General features: G+C 40.1%; 1 protein-coding gene across 2 annotated transcripts in view; it reads right to left on the bottom strand.

The window, feature by feature from the left end:
* The window catches only part of GPR156 (G protein-coupled receptor 156), a 116,368-nt gene that overhangs the window by 15,708 nt on the left and 85,792 nt on the right, over nucleotides 1-14,868 (bottom strand). For both annotated transcript variants that reach the window (XM_043874207.1, XM_043874206.1), the window contains 5 exons: nucleotides 13,561-13,696; nucleotides 13,196-13,306; nucleotides 8,069-8,194; nucleotides 6,920-7,015; nucleotides 4,180-4,416 (listed from right to left, as the gene is read on the bottom strand). In XM_043874207.1, the coding sequence (XP_043730142.1) occupies nucleotides 4,180-4,416; nucleotides 6,920-7,015; nucleotides 8,069-8,194; nucleotides 13,196-13,306; nucleotides 13,561-13,696 (706 nt within the window). The remainder of the gene's footprint in view (nucleotides 1-4,179; nucleotides 4,417-6,919; nucleotides 7,016-8,068; nucleotides 8,195-13,195; nucleotides 13,307-13,560; nucleotides 13,697-14,868) is intronic.

Here is a 14,868-nt window from a genome sequence, read left to right as displayed (position 1 = left end):
TAACATCCTTAAACACTTAACTCATGTGTTATTAATCATTTCACATCTGCTCCCAACTAGGCCTAGACTGAGGCCATGTTTAACTGCATGTTCCCAACAGTTAATACATGGATGGATAGATATGTGAACAAATGAAGGAGCTCTCCTTTAAAAAGCTCATCTGTCTGCTAAGGGTGCTGAGACATTTACAGAAGAATATAAGGCAGAGTAGAAAGTTGTAAGTAACTTCCTGGAGGAGCAGATGAAACACTTTGTGGGTCTAGAAGATAAAATAATGTCCTATCTCAGGACCCACCTGCCTCTCAAAAGGTGGAGGGAGGGGACAGCGGTAGTTGGAAGGATGGGTCACATTTAAGTCACAAAAGCAGAAGCTGGCTCACTGCTGGTGATGACCTCAGTGTTTGGCATAAACACTCAGGCATTTCCTGAGGGCCTGTGGAGAATGCTACTTGGTCCACTTGCCTCTTCAGTCACGTCATCCAGCTTTCTAGCACCACCTATCTGCCCTTGAGGAGTCTATGCCTCTGCCCTCATAAATCCTGATCTAGGGTGGCCTCGGCCTGCAATGGCTTGGAACAGAGCTTGGGCTCCCAGCCAGAGATTGAGGCTGGGCTGCAGCAGTGAAGCACCAGATCCTAGCCACTAGATCAGTGGTCAATGACAAGGGCCCTGGCCCTTCAGCTTTGCAGAAAAGAATTTCCACAAAGACAGAAAGTAGTGATGTAAGTAAAGTATTTATTAAGAGAAAAAGAGTACAGTATATGTGGATAGAGACACAGGCAGACTCAGAGGGAGAGTCCCTGAGTTGCACCCTCATGACAGTTTGAGTTAGTTTTATGGGGTATTTCTTCCAGGTTCCCTCTGGCCAATCATTTTGATTTGCCTGGTTCACAGTCTACATCTGGTTTATCTCCCATCACAGTCCAGGTTCAAGGCTCAGGAGCAAGGAGGACGCTTTCCTACTCCCTCCCTCTGCCTCCCATGTGGCTCTCCTTGAACACTTCTCCAAATTTGCTCAGCCGTCCTACAGTCCTGGGAATATCCAGTCTCAGGTCTCACAGGGAGAATCTTCAACCAAAGGCCACTAAGTCAGAAGTGAAGTGAAGTGAAAGTCACTCAGTCGTGTCCGACTCTTTGTGACCCCATGGACTATACAGTTCATGGACTATACAATTCTCCAGGCCAGAATACTGGAATGAGTAGCTTTTCCCCTCTCCAGGGGATCTTCCCAACACAGGGGTCAAACCCAGGTCTCCCTCATTGCAGGCGGATTCTTCAGCAGCTGAGCCACCAGGGAAGCCCAAGAATACTGGAGTGGGTAGCCCAAGAATACTGGAGTTGGAAGCCACCCTTCTCCAGTGGATCTTCCCAACCTAGGAATTGAACTGGGGTCTCCTGCATTGCAGGCAGATTCTTTACCAACTGAGCTATAAGGAAGCTTCCACCAAGTCAGAGGGGAAGATCAATTCAGGGGCACACAAAAATCCTGAAAAACCTCGTTACTTTTACATTTTGAGAAACAATTTACATCCTAAACCTAAAATACAATAGACTATAAAATGTACTTTTTAGTTTCAGACCATGCTCAGTTCAAGAGGAGGAAAAAGCATGAGAGAGAAAGTAGAAAAGATAGAGTATGAGAAAGGAAGCTCAAGACAGTGAGAAGGACTGAGATAGAGAAGGAAAGAGAAAGGCCAACACGGTCTATCTGCCAAATTCTGGTTCACCTGCCCCAATAATTCCATTTCCACTCCCACTTCAACAAATCAAACGCTTGTTCTTAGTTTAAACCTGGAAGTCCGATTCCAAACTGAACTTCATCCCGCATTTTTATGTCTGTGTATGAGATTGAAGTGCAGCTCTATTCCACTATGTTCCTAGGGGTTGAGGATTTAAACACAGGAAGGTGGAAATCTTATGTCTGAGGCTTAGGATGCAAGAGGAGCAGAGGCTAGTGTGGAGAGAGAAACCTACGTAGGGCGTAGGTTACTGATTCACTCAGTTTTCAGATAGAGGTTTTGTTTTAGAACAGGAAGGCTTTTTTCTAATAGTTCCCTGGTGATTACTTCTGCTCTAAATTATCTTGTTCTCTTTCAGAGACTCCTGTTAGTTCTAAATCATATTTCTAGATCATCTCATAATCATATCATCAAATCATATCTGCTTTCCATATTTTCTTATCTACTCTCTCATTTTTTTCCTGTGTCCTTGTTTTCTGTTTCCTTAAGTTAAGCCACTAATTCATTATTTTGCCATGTCCTATTGCCTATTCAGTGCTTTTACTGGGGTTTTTAACACAATCCTTTTCATCCTTATTCAATATTTCATGATCTGAGATTATGTCCTTTCCTGATGGTTTGCTTTAGTCAAAGACAGGCAATAACCTTTGAATCTTACTGACAAGACTAATCAGATACCCTCTGAAAACTTTCTATTTTACTTTGGAGGAAGGGAGCTTCTCTAAATCTTCAGAAATTTGTGGTCCTCTTTTTGTGAACTGCAGAATCTCTTCATAGATTCTTTCCCCCTGAGTTTACAGTCTTACATGGGGAAAGCTATTGTTTTCTGGTATACTAATACATTCTCTTGGCTTTTCCCTCATTATTACCAGATGGCTGCCATAGCACCAAGCATCACAAACATTCAAGGTAGGGAGAAGGCAGAAGAGAGGTGATGCTAACAACACCCATAGATTTTTTAGGAAAGCAAAATCTTTCTCAGAAGCCTCCCAGGAAATCTTTAGTGTTCAAAACTGTGTTACATGAGCACACCTAGCTTAAGCGAGGCTGGCAAAGTAAGTGTTTAGCTCTTTCAGCCTATTGAGTAGAGGTGATCTAGGAAGAAAGGGTTTGGCAATGGATGGATGGGTTCCCCATCAACAATGTTGACCTGATGGCCTAAGGGATAAGCTTTCCAAAAGTCTCCCCACTCTTTTACCATGGCCCAAGGAAGAACAGACCTGACTTTTCATAGCCCTTTTCTGCTACATCCCAGACAAATAAGACCCAGATCTCAATGGGTTCCTTTAGTCTAGTTCTGATAACATTAAGATTCAGCAAAAATTCCTCCAGTTTTTTGCTCAGAAGCAATGCCCACCCTTGATTTTTAGTGCTACGCCTACAGATTTTTCTGTATTTGTTTATTCTCTTGAGTATTTTAAGGAAAATTTATGAAAGGGAAGAAGAGCAAAGGGCCTCTGCCTGTTTCACACTATCATGTCTCAAAGTGCATGCTTCCCTTTTATAAATACACTGTAACCCTGCATCAGCCAACACTTTCATTACCGGTTAGCTCCCTCATGGAAAAGTCATTCATGGACAACTGGAAGCTGCAAAGGGTATCAGGATGGGATCCTGAGGGAATTGTGGGATGAGGGAAGCCTCTGGAGGAAGATAAAGAGAACCAGAAGGGACACAGGAAAAGTGCCTAATGCCAAGTTCATTAACGTGGATGACCATGGCTCAGTGGTACCCTGAGGCATAACGTGAGTAATTTAACATCACTTTCCTTTCACAGTCTATGGATTCCTTCATTTGTCTCTCTCTGACTCCTTTTCTTTCTCTTTGCCCTCTGGATATTTCTCCTTCTATCTTCCTCCCTTGTTTGATTTTTTTCTTAATCCTCATAATAAGAAACACATTTTTAATTTAGTTTTTATTTTTCCTTACTGTAAAAAGAAAAGGAATGTTCTGTATTTTCCTCTAATAAAAAGAAAGAAAAAGCATTTTAAATTGCATAGAGATCCAAACGTGCTTTTCTTGGTGAATGTGCAATTGCAAACAGGAAAGAAGGAAAGGTTCCTCATTTCCAGGCTAGTATAAGAAATGACATCATCAAGATGAAGGGAGGGTGTCATTACCTTGGCTCAGTGGTAAAGATGAAGGGAGGACTGGGGCTGCATGAAGTGGCCTGGAGGGTGGGTAGAAAAGCAAGTCTGTGCGGCAACCCCTCACATGAAAATGGTGCCACTGCTTGGCTACCCTGGTCCGCCCTCCTTGCCCGCTGGGGAGGGAAGAACAGAGGGAGCCAGCTCACTAGGATTCCCACCTTCCCTCTGACTCTTTAATCAAAAGCACCTAAAAACTCTCACTAGGAAACAAAGTGAACAATCTATCATGCCCAGAGAAGTCTCTGGAATGATGGGGTGAATTGGTCCTCCAAATTCTCTCTAAAGCATACCTGGGGAATGAAGATGAAGCAGTTGATTGTAGTTGTGCAAACAAAGATACCTCCAGACGTGAGTCCGAAGACCAGGTTGGGCCAGGAGTACAAGTATCTGGTGACCACAAAAAGCAGCCCAGCAGCCAGTACCACGAGGTTGACCCCAACCATAATGGTTAAAGACTGATTTACAGGAGGAGAGCTGACGTGGTCAGTCAGGCCAGCCAGGTAGGCCCCATATAGCAGCAGCAGGCCCTGGAGATGGACAGAAGAACCAGAGGTTCAGAGAAGTGAAATACCAGGCTTGGGGCCAAAGAGCAATAGGATTGGGACCTATTTCCTCACCTGTAAAAAAAAGAAATAATAATAACTACCTTAAAGCATTGCTATGAGGAGAACTGACTAAGACAGCACAAGGGACTACTCTTAGAGTGGCCCCCTTTCACCTCTTGGTGCTTAGTAAATTTCATTTTCCTCTCCTTCTCTGAGAATTAGTTTATTGGAGGTCAGCAAGTCAACTATCAGACAGGACTCTTTCAGGATGAGGTATAAGACAGGGTGGTACAGGTGGGTAGGAGCCCCACAGAACCAGCTGCCAGGCACTGGGCGGGCAGTGGGTACACCATGCTGGATCCACTGCGTGATTCTGCACTGCATGGAGCTGAGAGGCGTGCAGAGGCTGAACTAGCCCTGTGGTCCACTTGTTAAGCATGTGCCATGGCAGGGGCAGAACCAAAGGAAGGGGCTCTTTTTTCTAATTTTCCCAAAGGCACCATCTGCTTGCCAAGCCCTGCACCTGCAAGACTGCATCTGCCCAGAGGGATGCCGTTTTCTGATTTATACAAAGGATCTCTATAGGCTACTAGCAGCTCTGTGCCAGTGGGTGTTTATGGGAGATGGAGAGTGAAAAAAGAAGACAACAAAGGCTGGCTGGGACCTGGACAGGACCGGGAGACAGGCACAGGCAGCAACAGCCTCATCTATACGCTTCACCCTCTTTGTGACATTCCCTGCCCCGCCCCCAGGAGCCCAGGGCCCTACTCTTTCTTCTTTGTCATAAATGTAAACCTGCTCTCAGATTTCTCATTTGTACTACACAGAAAATGGCTCACAGCTTCTGAAAGTGCTGCTTCTCCTATAAGGAGCTACATTTAAATAGAAATCAAAGCTTTAATCAATAATAAATGACATAAAGATTCAATAATATGTAATATATAGATTCAATATATAGATTTGCTTGATTAGGGGCAAAGCTCCATGCTAGGGGTAGCTGTAGGGAGGGAAATGGTGTTGCCAAGTGGAAGTCATGGTTCTAGCTTTTGAGAAGTTCAGTGTGGTTGGGAGATTTAAGGCAAGCATACAAATACCCATGTTTTTCTTGTCATTGTATTATTTTTGTTTTTTGGCCATGCCATGAGGCATGCAGAATCTTACTTCCCTGACCAGGGATTGAATTCATGCCCCCTACATTGGGAGCTGAGTCTTAACCACTGGACTGTCAGGGAAGTTCCCAAATATCCATGTTTTATGATATAGAATGTGAAGATGCCATGGGGGAGGAAGTGGGTGGGGATGATGGGGATTCAGAGGGAAAACTAATAATAAAAGTAAGGTCAGGTATCAGCAGGCTACCTGCTAGGGACCCTGGAATCACACAACCTGACCACCTCCATCTGTAAGGATGGCCCTAAGAAAACTGCTTGCCTGCTGTGAAGGAGTCAGCTCAGTAGAGATGTCATCTGGATGCCCAAAATGCTCAGTGTCCAAAGGGGGCCGGAGGCCCAATTGTGGCCACCCTGAGATCTTCAATGACTAGAGGACACACCAGTCAGCAGGCCAGTAAGGCCTGACTTCTGGATAACTGACACGATCAGGTGGCATTTGGCAGAGTTATATCATTAGCAATTTAATCAAAGGTAAGTAAAATTAACTCTATGGTTTTGAAATGTTCAAATCTGATTTTATTAAAATGTTTTAACTCTATTAAAATTCTTGACAAAAAATAATGAGGTATGAATAAAGCATCTATATGTGCAGGACTCATGTTTGAGTGACTCACATTCGCTCTCATTGCTGAGAAGTGTGGGGTAGAGGGCAGTTGGCAGGCTTGGGTGGGGAGCTGGGGGACTTAATGTGCAGATTTGAGGTCCTCCACAGGAACTGCTTGTCGACCAGGGAGCCCATGGGGTCCTGGCTTAGTCAGCTTCCTGATGCTCAGCACTCTTTCTCCTTTCTTTCTTTGTCATATAGAAATATATTGCAGAAAATAAAATGGAAATGGGATTACATAAAAGACACTGGAGAAATAAATCAAGTTGAGTCGCAGAGGGAGTTGCTATGGGGGAAGTGCTGAGTTTCTGTGCCAGGGAGGATGTGCTCTTCCACAGGGGCTTGAAGAACCAGAGAGGCACTTTGCTTTCAGAACTGTTGGGGGTTGCGGGGGCAGGGGGGTGCAGTGGAAGACTAATAATAAAACATCTACTCATTTATTAAGCTCTTACTATGGGCCAGGAGTGGTTGAAAACTCAACATGCATCAACCCTTTCAAAACTCACAACTGTTCTGAGATGATGGTACATCATCTTCATTTTACATATGAGGGAACCGAGGCTCAAAGAGGTTAAATGAGGTTCAGGGTCAGCTAGGAAGGGACTGAGTCAGACTTTGCAGGAATCCCCTCATTAACTCCTGTAATTCCTCTTCATATCCATTTATTGGTAACAGAGAGATAGCATTCCAAGGAGATAAGGTTACCAACCTTGCATCCCAAAATGAGAGCAATCCAGATGTCGGAGTACCGGGAAGCACAGAAGTGTGTGCTGGTCAGAGAGCAGGACACGTCTCTCCCTGTCACCTAGGAGGGACATAGGGTCAGGACTGAGGGCACCCACAGTTACATAGCCAATCTTTGTACACATTCTGGAACACATATACACAGCCGATCTTTGTACACATTCTGGATTGTGAACTCCTCTACAGCTCCTTTAATATGTAAAAACTAACTTAGGTGACTCCATTAGAATCTAAATGAGAGTAACTGAATTAGAGGAAAAGACAACCAAGTTGGGCTGACATGTGGATACTTGGGGCCAGGAGAGCTTACTCCTCTTATGTGCTTTACTACCACAGTGATTCAAATCAGTGCAGAAAAATCACAAATTATTTCATGTCCTGCTCCTGCTATTTGTTAATAGTTGAAACTTCAGTATTGAATCTGCACATCAAGATCCCACTGTATTCCTCAGCCTCTTTGTGAGGCTGGAGACATAATGCTTCCTATTAATTAAACACTATGTTCTGAGCACAGCTGAATTCTTTACCTGTACTGTTTCACTTAATCTTCATCACAGCCCTATGAAATAGGTAGTATTAGTATTATTATCTCCATTTTACTTATGAGGAAAGTAAGCAAATTCTTATGAATTACTTTACTTATGAAAAGTAAATTCTTTACTTATGAGACTTAGAGAGGTTAAATAACTTTCCCAAGGTCACATGGCTGGTAAGTGGTAGAGCTGGGATTTGAACCAGGGTTGACTGACTCCAAAGAACACTTCAGAATCCTTTACCTTTCAACAATTGGGTAAGGCAACTCTGTAAGTCTCATTATTGATAATGTGGAAGTGGAGTTAACTGCGAGGCAGATTCCTGTGTGCTGACATCTCAGCAGATGCCGCAGAACACTTGGGGTGGGAGGAGTAGTGGGAGTAGCAGCAGACCCTACAGACAAGGGGCAGGTGTTCAGGGCAGCCACAGCTCCTGACTCGCTATCCTCTTGGGGTCATTTGTCTTCTTGTTGGGAGGATGTCCACACAGTGAATGATCCTGGGAGAATGACCTCTGTGTACTCACAGAAGCCAGTCCCTCCAGCTCAGGAACTAGATTCTCCAGGGGTTGGGTCTCTCACCGTCATACTGACACTGAGAATCTGGAGACACTGGATGGGATCAGTCAGCACCCAAGTCATGAGCAGGATCACATCAGCTATCACCAGGGCTGCCACCAACCCCAGAAGCTGCAGGTCTTTGATTATCTGCAAAAGAGTCAAGGTCATAACTTTCCTTTGCTCACTGGCTATACAACAAATGGAGTCTAGAGTGTTCTATGCACTCTGAGCTAAAGGCTACTGGGTTAATCTTCCAAATGGACTTCAAAGCCAGTCATCAAAAAAAAAAAAAAAAAAAAAGATGATACAGACACGAAACGTACTCAGTGATTCTATGTTCATATCATCGTTTTCATTTGTTTGCCCTTTCCATATCCTGACTTTCCCACGAAGGATTCAAGCAATATTATAAAATAAATACACTATTATTTCTAAATATGTTTATACAAGCACATACAGAGATGTGGAAACTTTCATATAAAACTATGAACAACCATTAACCTGGAGGGTCAGACTGAGAGATGATGGTGGTGGAGGAGAGACTACTAGCATTTTCTTCAAACATATCTGAATCATCTGATTTAATACAAAGAGACTGTGTTATTTTTGTGGTTAGAAAAATAAAAATTTTAAAATGTATATAGCAATAGGATGAAAAACATTAGGGAAAATAGATAATAAGGAGAATTATGATGAATGCTCTGGTGAGGAGAGCACATAGTCTTCAAGAACTGGGGCAGAAATGCAATTCTGCACTTTTGACAACCAATGAAAAGAAGGAAGCACAACTAGTTACATGATTCATGGTGTTTATAAGAAAAACGAATCAGTTGCTGAATTAAAATGCTCCAAACTAGTGATAAGGAGAAAATTTTCAAATCAACCAGCAAAAAATGACACAGCAAGTATAGAAGAAAAAAAATAAGGAAGACATCAGATTTCTCCTCAGACACAAGGTCAAGTGAGAAAACAGTGGAAATCTTCAAAAGTACTCAAGGGAAAAAAAAAATTCAACCTAGAATCTTATACTCAGAAAAAGTATCTTTCAAAAACAAAGGTGAAATAAAGACTTTTTCAGATAAAAGCTGAAAGAATTCAGCATTAGCACACCTGCATGAGAATGTGAGATAAATTTGAAGCAAAAGGAAAAAATATCAGATGAATATAGGTATCTATACAAGGAAATCAAGAGCTCTGGAAATGTTAACTTCATAGAAAAACATATGACTGATATTTACTATTTAAATATCCTTAAAATGTAACAGATTGTTTAAACAAAAATTAATAACAATTGTATGGGGCTTGTAAAATATGTAAAAGCAACACAAAGATTGGAAGATGGGGAAATGGAAGCATACCACTGTAAAATACTTATGCTATAAGTAAATGCCAATTATATAATTATACACAAACTCTTCCAGAAATTGAATTGGAGGGAATACTTCCCAACTTATTCTACGAATACTCTGTTACCAAAACCAGGCAAAGATTTTATAAGGAAAGAAAGCTACAGAGCAACATACCTTAAGAAATGAATATAAATATTATAAACAGAATTTTATGAAACTGAATCTAACAATGTAAGAGGATAATACACAAAGACCAAGTGGAGCTTGTTTCAGGGATGCAAGATTGGTTTGAGATCCTAAAATTATTTAATATAATTCGCCATATGAGCAAAGAAAAAAACCATATGGTTAATAGATACAGAAAACACATTTGACAAAATCTAACATTAATTCTTTATAGAAACTCAATAAAATAGGAATTGAGAAGAAATTCCGCAATTAGATAAAGGGCATTACAATAAAACTACAGCTAACATCTAACATAAAGCTAACATTATGATAAAACAAAATTAACATTAGTTTTGACTAAGATGAATGTTTCCCCCATATGATCAAGAACAACTCAAGGAACTTCTATTAAACACTGTACTAGTGTTTCTAGTCAGTGCCATCATAGAGATTGGAAAGTAAATGTCTTTTACAGAAGATATGGTCATCTATGCAGAAAATCTGATAGAATCTACACAAAAGCTACTAGAACTAATAAGTAATTTAGCAAGACTGCAGCAGGTAAGATCAGCTTAAAAAATCAATTGTATTAATATTATATATATATTAGCAACAAAAATTGTAAAGTGAAATAAAAACAGTAACATGTATAATATCAGAAAAATATAAAATACTTAGACATAAATTTGATAAAAGATATGGAAGACCTTCACTGAAAGCTGCAAAAAATTGCTGAGAGAAATTAGAAAAGACCTAAATAAATGAAGCAATATGCTGTGTTTATGGGTTAAAAGATACAACATTGTTAAGAAGTCAATTCTCCACAATTTTATCTACAAATTCAATACAATCTCAATCAAAATCTCTGCTGAAATTTGCAGAAATTGGCAAAGTGATTCAAAAATTTATATGGAAATTCAAAGAACCCAGATTAGCCAAAACAACACTGAGGGAGAACTAATACTCCCTAACTCAAGATTTAATATAAAGCTACAATAATATGGTATTGGTGTCAAACAATGACATCAATGAGATAGAGTTTAGTAGTAGTTATACACATCTATGGACAAATAGTTTTCAACAAAGGTGCAAAGGTAATTTGGTGAAGAAAGGAGTCTTTTCAACAAATGGTGCCAGAACAATTGGATATCCATACATAAAAAATGGACTCCAATCTATATATCACATCATATTTCAAAATTAACTCAAAATGAATCATAGACCTGCATTTAAAAAAAAAAACTCTTAAAACTTCTAGAAGTAAACATAGAAGAAAAACTTTTGAGGCCTTGAGTTAGGCAAGTTTCTTAAGTCTGATACCCAAAACACGATCCATGAAAGAATAAAGTAAGAAACCGAACTTCATCAAAATTAGAAATTTCTTCTGTTTAAAAGACATTCGTAAGTGAATGAAAAGCCATAAACTAGAAGCAAATCTTTGCAAATCATATATTTGATAAAAGACTATATCCAGAATGTAAAAAGAACCCTCAAAGCTTAATAATGAGAAAAAAAATCAACGAAATTAAAAAACAGGTGATTGATATGAACAGATACTTCACCAAAGAAGATATATGGATGGCAAATAAGCATATAAAAAGACACTCAACATTGCATCAGGGAAATGAAATTAAAATACAATGAGATTCCACTGCACATACTTAATAGAATGACTGACACAAATACCAACCAAGTCTAATGTTGGGAAGGAAGTGGAGGAAAGGGACTCATATACTATTGGTGGGAACGTAAAATTGTACAGCCACTTTGTAAAACAGTCATGCAATTTCTTTAAAAGTTAAACATATACTTACCATATGATCTAATCACTCTATGCTTGTTTTTTTTTTTTTTTTCTATGCTTGGTTTTTTTAAAACCTTTTTATTTTATATTGGAGTACAGTTGATTAACAATATTGTGACAGCTTCAAGTGGACAGCAAAGGGACTCAGTCATACACGTATGTGCATCCGTTCTCCACCAAATTCCCCTCCCATCCAGGCTGCCACATTATGCTTAGGTTTTTAACGAAGAGAAATGAAAGTATGATATGTGTGCACAAAGATTCATACACAAATGTTCACAGAAGTTTTATTTTTAATAGCCCCAAACTGGAAACAAATCCAAACACCTACCAATAGGTAAATGGATAAACCAACTGCAGTTATATCTACACACTGAAAAATTACTCAACAATAATAAGGAAAGAACCACTGATGCAAGTAACAACATAGATGAATCTCAAAATAATTAGGCCAAGTAGAAGAAAGATAAAAATACACACTGTATAATTCCACTTATATAAAATTCTGGAAAATTCAAACTAATCTACAGTGACAGAAAGCAGGTCAATGGTTGCCTGGGTACAGGAATAGGGGATATAAGAATTCGACAATAGAGGAAGATGACAAGGGTGTATGAGGAGACTTGCGGATTATAACCCACATTTCATAGTGTATACACATGTCAAAATATATCAAATCATACACTTTAAATAATGCGGTTCATTGCATGTCAATTATCTCTAAATAGAGTTATTTATCACCTGATGCGAAGACCTGACTCATTGGAAAAGACCCTGATGCTGGGAAAGATTGAGGGCAGAAGGAGAAAGTGGTGATAGAGGATGAGATGGTTGGATGATATCGCCATCCAATGGACATGAGTTTAAGCAAACTCCAGGAGACAGTGAAGGACAGGGAAGCCTGGATGCTACAGTCCATGATGTTGTAAAGAGTCGGATACGACTTAGCGACTGAATAAAAACAAAGCTATTTTTAAAAAAAAGGAATTAGTGTTCTAGAGGCATGGATGAGCTTACTGTCCTTTAGGCAATGTTTCTCATATGTATGGTTATTCACAGAGGAGTTTTTGATAAACATTCACCACAATTTAATAACATTTGCTAAAAGAAAACCTTGTCAGTCCAGAGAAGTAAACTCCAACTGAGTAATATGTTGGGTCTGGACAGGATCGATGTAGAATAAGGGGTTTGATGATCAGCCTTTGAGGTTTGGGCAGCTCCATCAGGAAACATGATAAAATGAGGGAACGTGGTTAGGATGACACCTGATGTCAGGGACACATAGGTAATCTGGCTGCTGCATAGCTGCTAGGGTTGATTCTGTCTGAATGGATATGTTCTTTCTTGCTCACTGTTTCCGGCCCATCCTTCTTTGTACAGAGCATGGCCTTCTTGTATGGAAAAGAACTGGGCTCCAAAGAGAGGAATAATTGCTTACTTGCTATAGCTTCTCTGTAATCACTATCCCTCTGCCCACTTTTCAGCTCACACCTGTGCCAAGAAACAGCCCCTCTGGGCATCTTGCTCTCCCTCAGGCTGGTGCCAGATAAGGGTCAGCTCACACATCCCCCAGAGTAGTACCAGGGCCTGGGATGCATATGAAGCAGGACTTCTATTTAAAGACCTGTCTCCCAAGAGCACTGACAAACAACTTTCCAGTCTTGGAATTTATGAGGCCACATGACTCCAAGATTTGAAGTAAGGGGCAGGAACTTCAGATCATCATAAAAGGGCCAGACCCAGTAATTTGGCACAAGTTTCTCTAGCTTTTAATCAATAATGGAGCTACTATCTATGATCAAGCATGTGTACTTGCTACCTACTTACCACTCTCTTGTCCGGAACCCTCTGGGTAAACACCTTGTAGAGTCGCCAGCTCTTCCCAAGAATGGGGCCAAACACCAGGGAAGTTCCAATGCACAACATGGAGAGTCTTACCTACAGATGGAAAGGGACAGAAGAAAGAGGCATGAGAGAAACCTTTGTGGTTCTCCATACATTCCGATCTGCAAAGCTTCAGTCCACAGAGGACCTGGGGCAGAAAGTGGACCTCACTGACTTAGGATTCCAGGGTTTGCCTCTGAAAGAGCCCACACCAGGGATAAAGGTAACCAACACCCACAGGAGCAGATTATTTCAAAAATTATCAAAACTTGCATGATATTCAAAATAAAATTGAAGATTTCACCTACCTGAATGAGAGTTTCCATTGAACTTCCCACTAAAGCACCTTGATTGTGAATCCCAAAGAGGTAAGCACTACTGTAAGTCAGACAACTGCCCAATAAGGTCACAATGTTCAGATTGGGACTGGACATCTTCACAATCCTATGGGAAACCAGGAAGAAAGACACCTACAGTCATGACATTTGTCCTGGGAGTGGACAAAGTTTCCCTGCCAGCAAAATCTCCAATGCAGTCTCAGAGTAAAAGGTCATAGTGAAGACTACTTTAAAATCCTGTGAAAAATTGTTATGATTTATTTAAATTTATTTTCAGAAAGAACTACATTCTGGCATTTCTTGCTTATATAACTCCAAGTCTTAAAAGAGGGCCAACTTCCCCCAAACAGGTGGTATCACAGAAGAGTTAGAATTTTTCCCTAAAGTTTATGGTTGCTAAGAGACTGCTCTATGCAGCCTAGTGAATAAATAACTAGCAGGTAGATACCTAAGGAGATACAGTTTGGAACCTTTAAAAGTGAGCTGTAAGGTAAACTATTAGAAAAAAACAGCCAAAGATACCACAAAAAAGAGAAAATTACAGGCCAATATCACTGATAAACATAGGTGCAAAAATCCTTAACAAAATACTAGCAAATCAAATCTAACAATAAAAGGATCATACACCATGAGCAAGTGGGACTTATCCCAGGGGTGCGAGGATTTTTCAATATCTGCAAATCCATACACATTAACAAACTGAAGAATAAAAACCATACGATCATCTTAATAGCTGCAGAAAAAGCTTTTGACAAAATTCAACATCCATTTATGATAAAAACGCTCCAAAAAGTGGGCATTGAGGGAACCTACCTCAACAAAATAAAGGTATGTATGACAAATCCTCAGCTAACATTATACTCAGTGGTGAAAAGCTGAAAGCATTTTCTCTAAGATCAGACAAGGATGGCCACTCTTACTATTTTTATTCAACATTGCTTTGGCAGTCCTAGCCACAGCAATCAGAAAAGAAAAAGAAATAAAACAAATCCAAGCTGGAAAAGAAGTAAAACTGTCACTATTTGTACATGACATTATACTTTACACAGAAAATCCTAAAGATGCTACCAGAAAACTAGAGCTCATCAATGAATTTGGTAAAGTTACAGGATACAAAATTAATACAAAATTAATTAATATGTTTCTTTTTAAAAATTTGTATTTATTTATTTTTGTCTGTGCTGGGTCTTTGTTGCTTTGCATGGGTTTTCTCTAGTTGCAGTGAGCAGGGGTTACTCTTAGTTGCCCTGCTTGGGCTTCTCATTATGGTGGCTTCTC

The sequence above is a fragment of the Cervus elaphus genome, chromosome 19 (genome assembly GCF_910594005.1).
Source record: "Cervus elaphus chromosome 19, mCerEla1.1, whole genome shotgun sequence".
Classification (NCBI taxonomy): Eukaryota; Metazoa; Chordata; class Mammalia; order Artiodactyla; family Cervidae; genus Cervus; species Cervus elaphus.
This window is presented reverse-complemented; position numbering and strand designations above follow the sequence as displayed.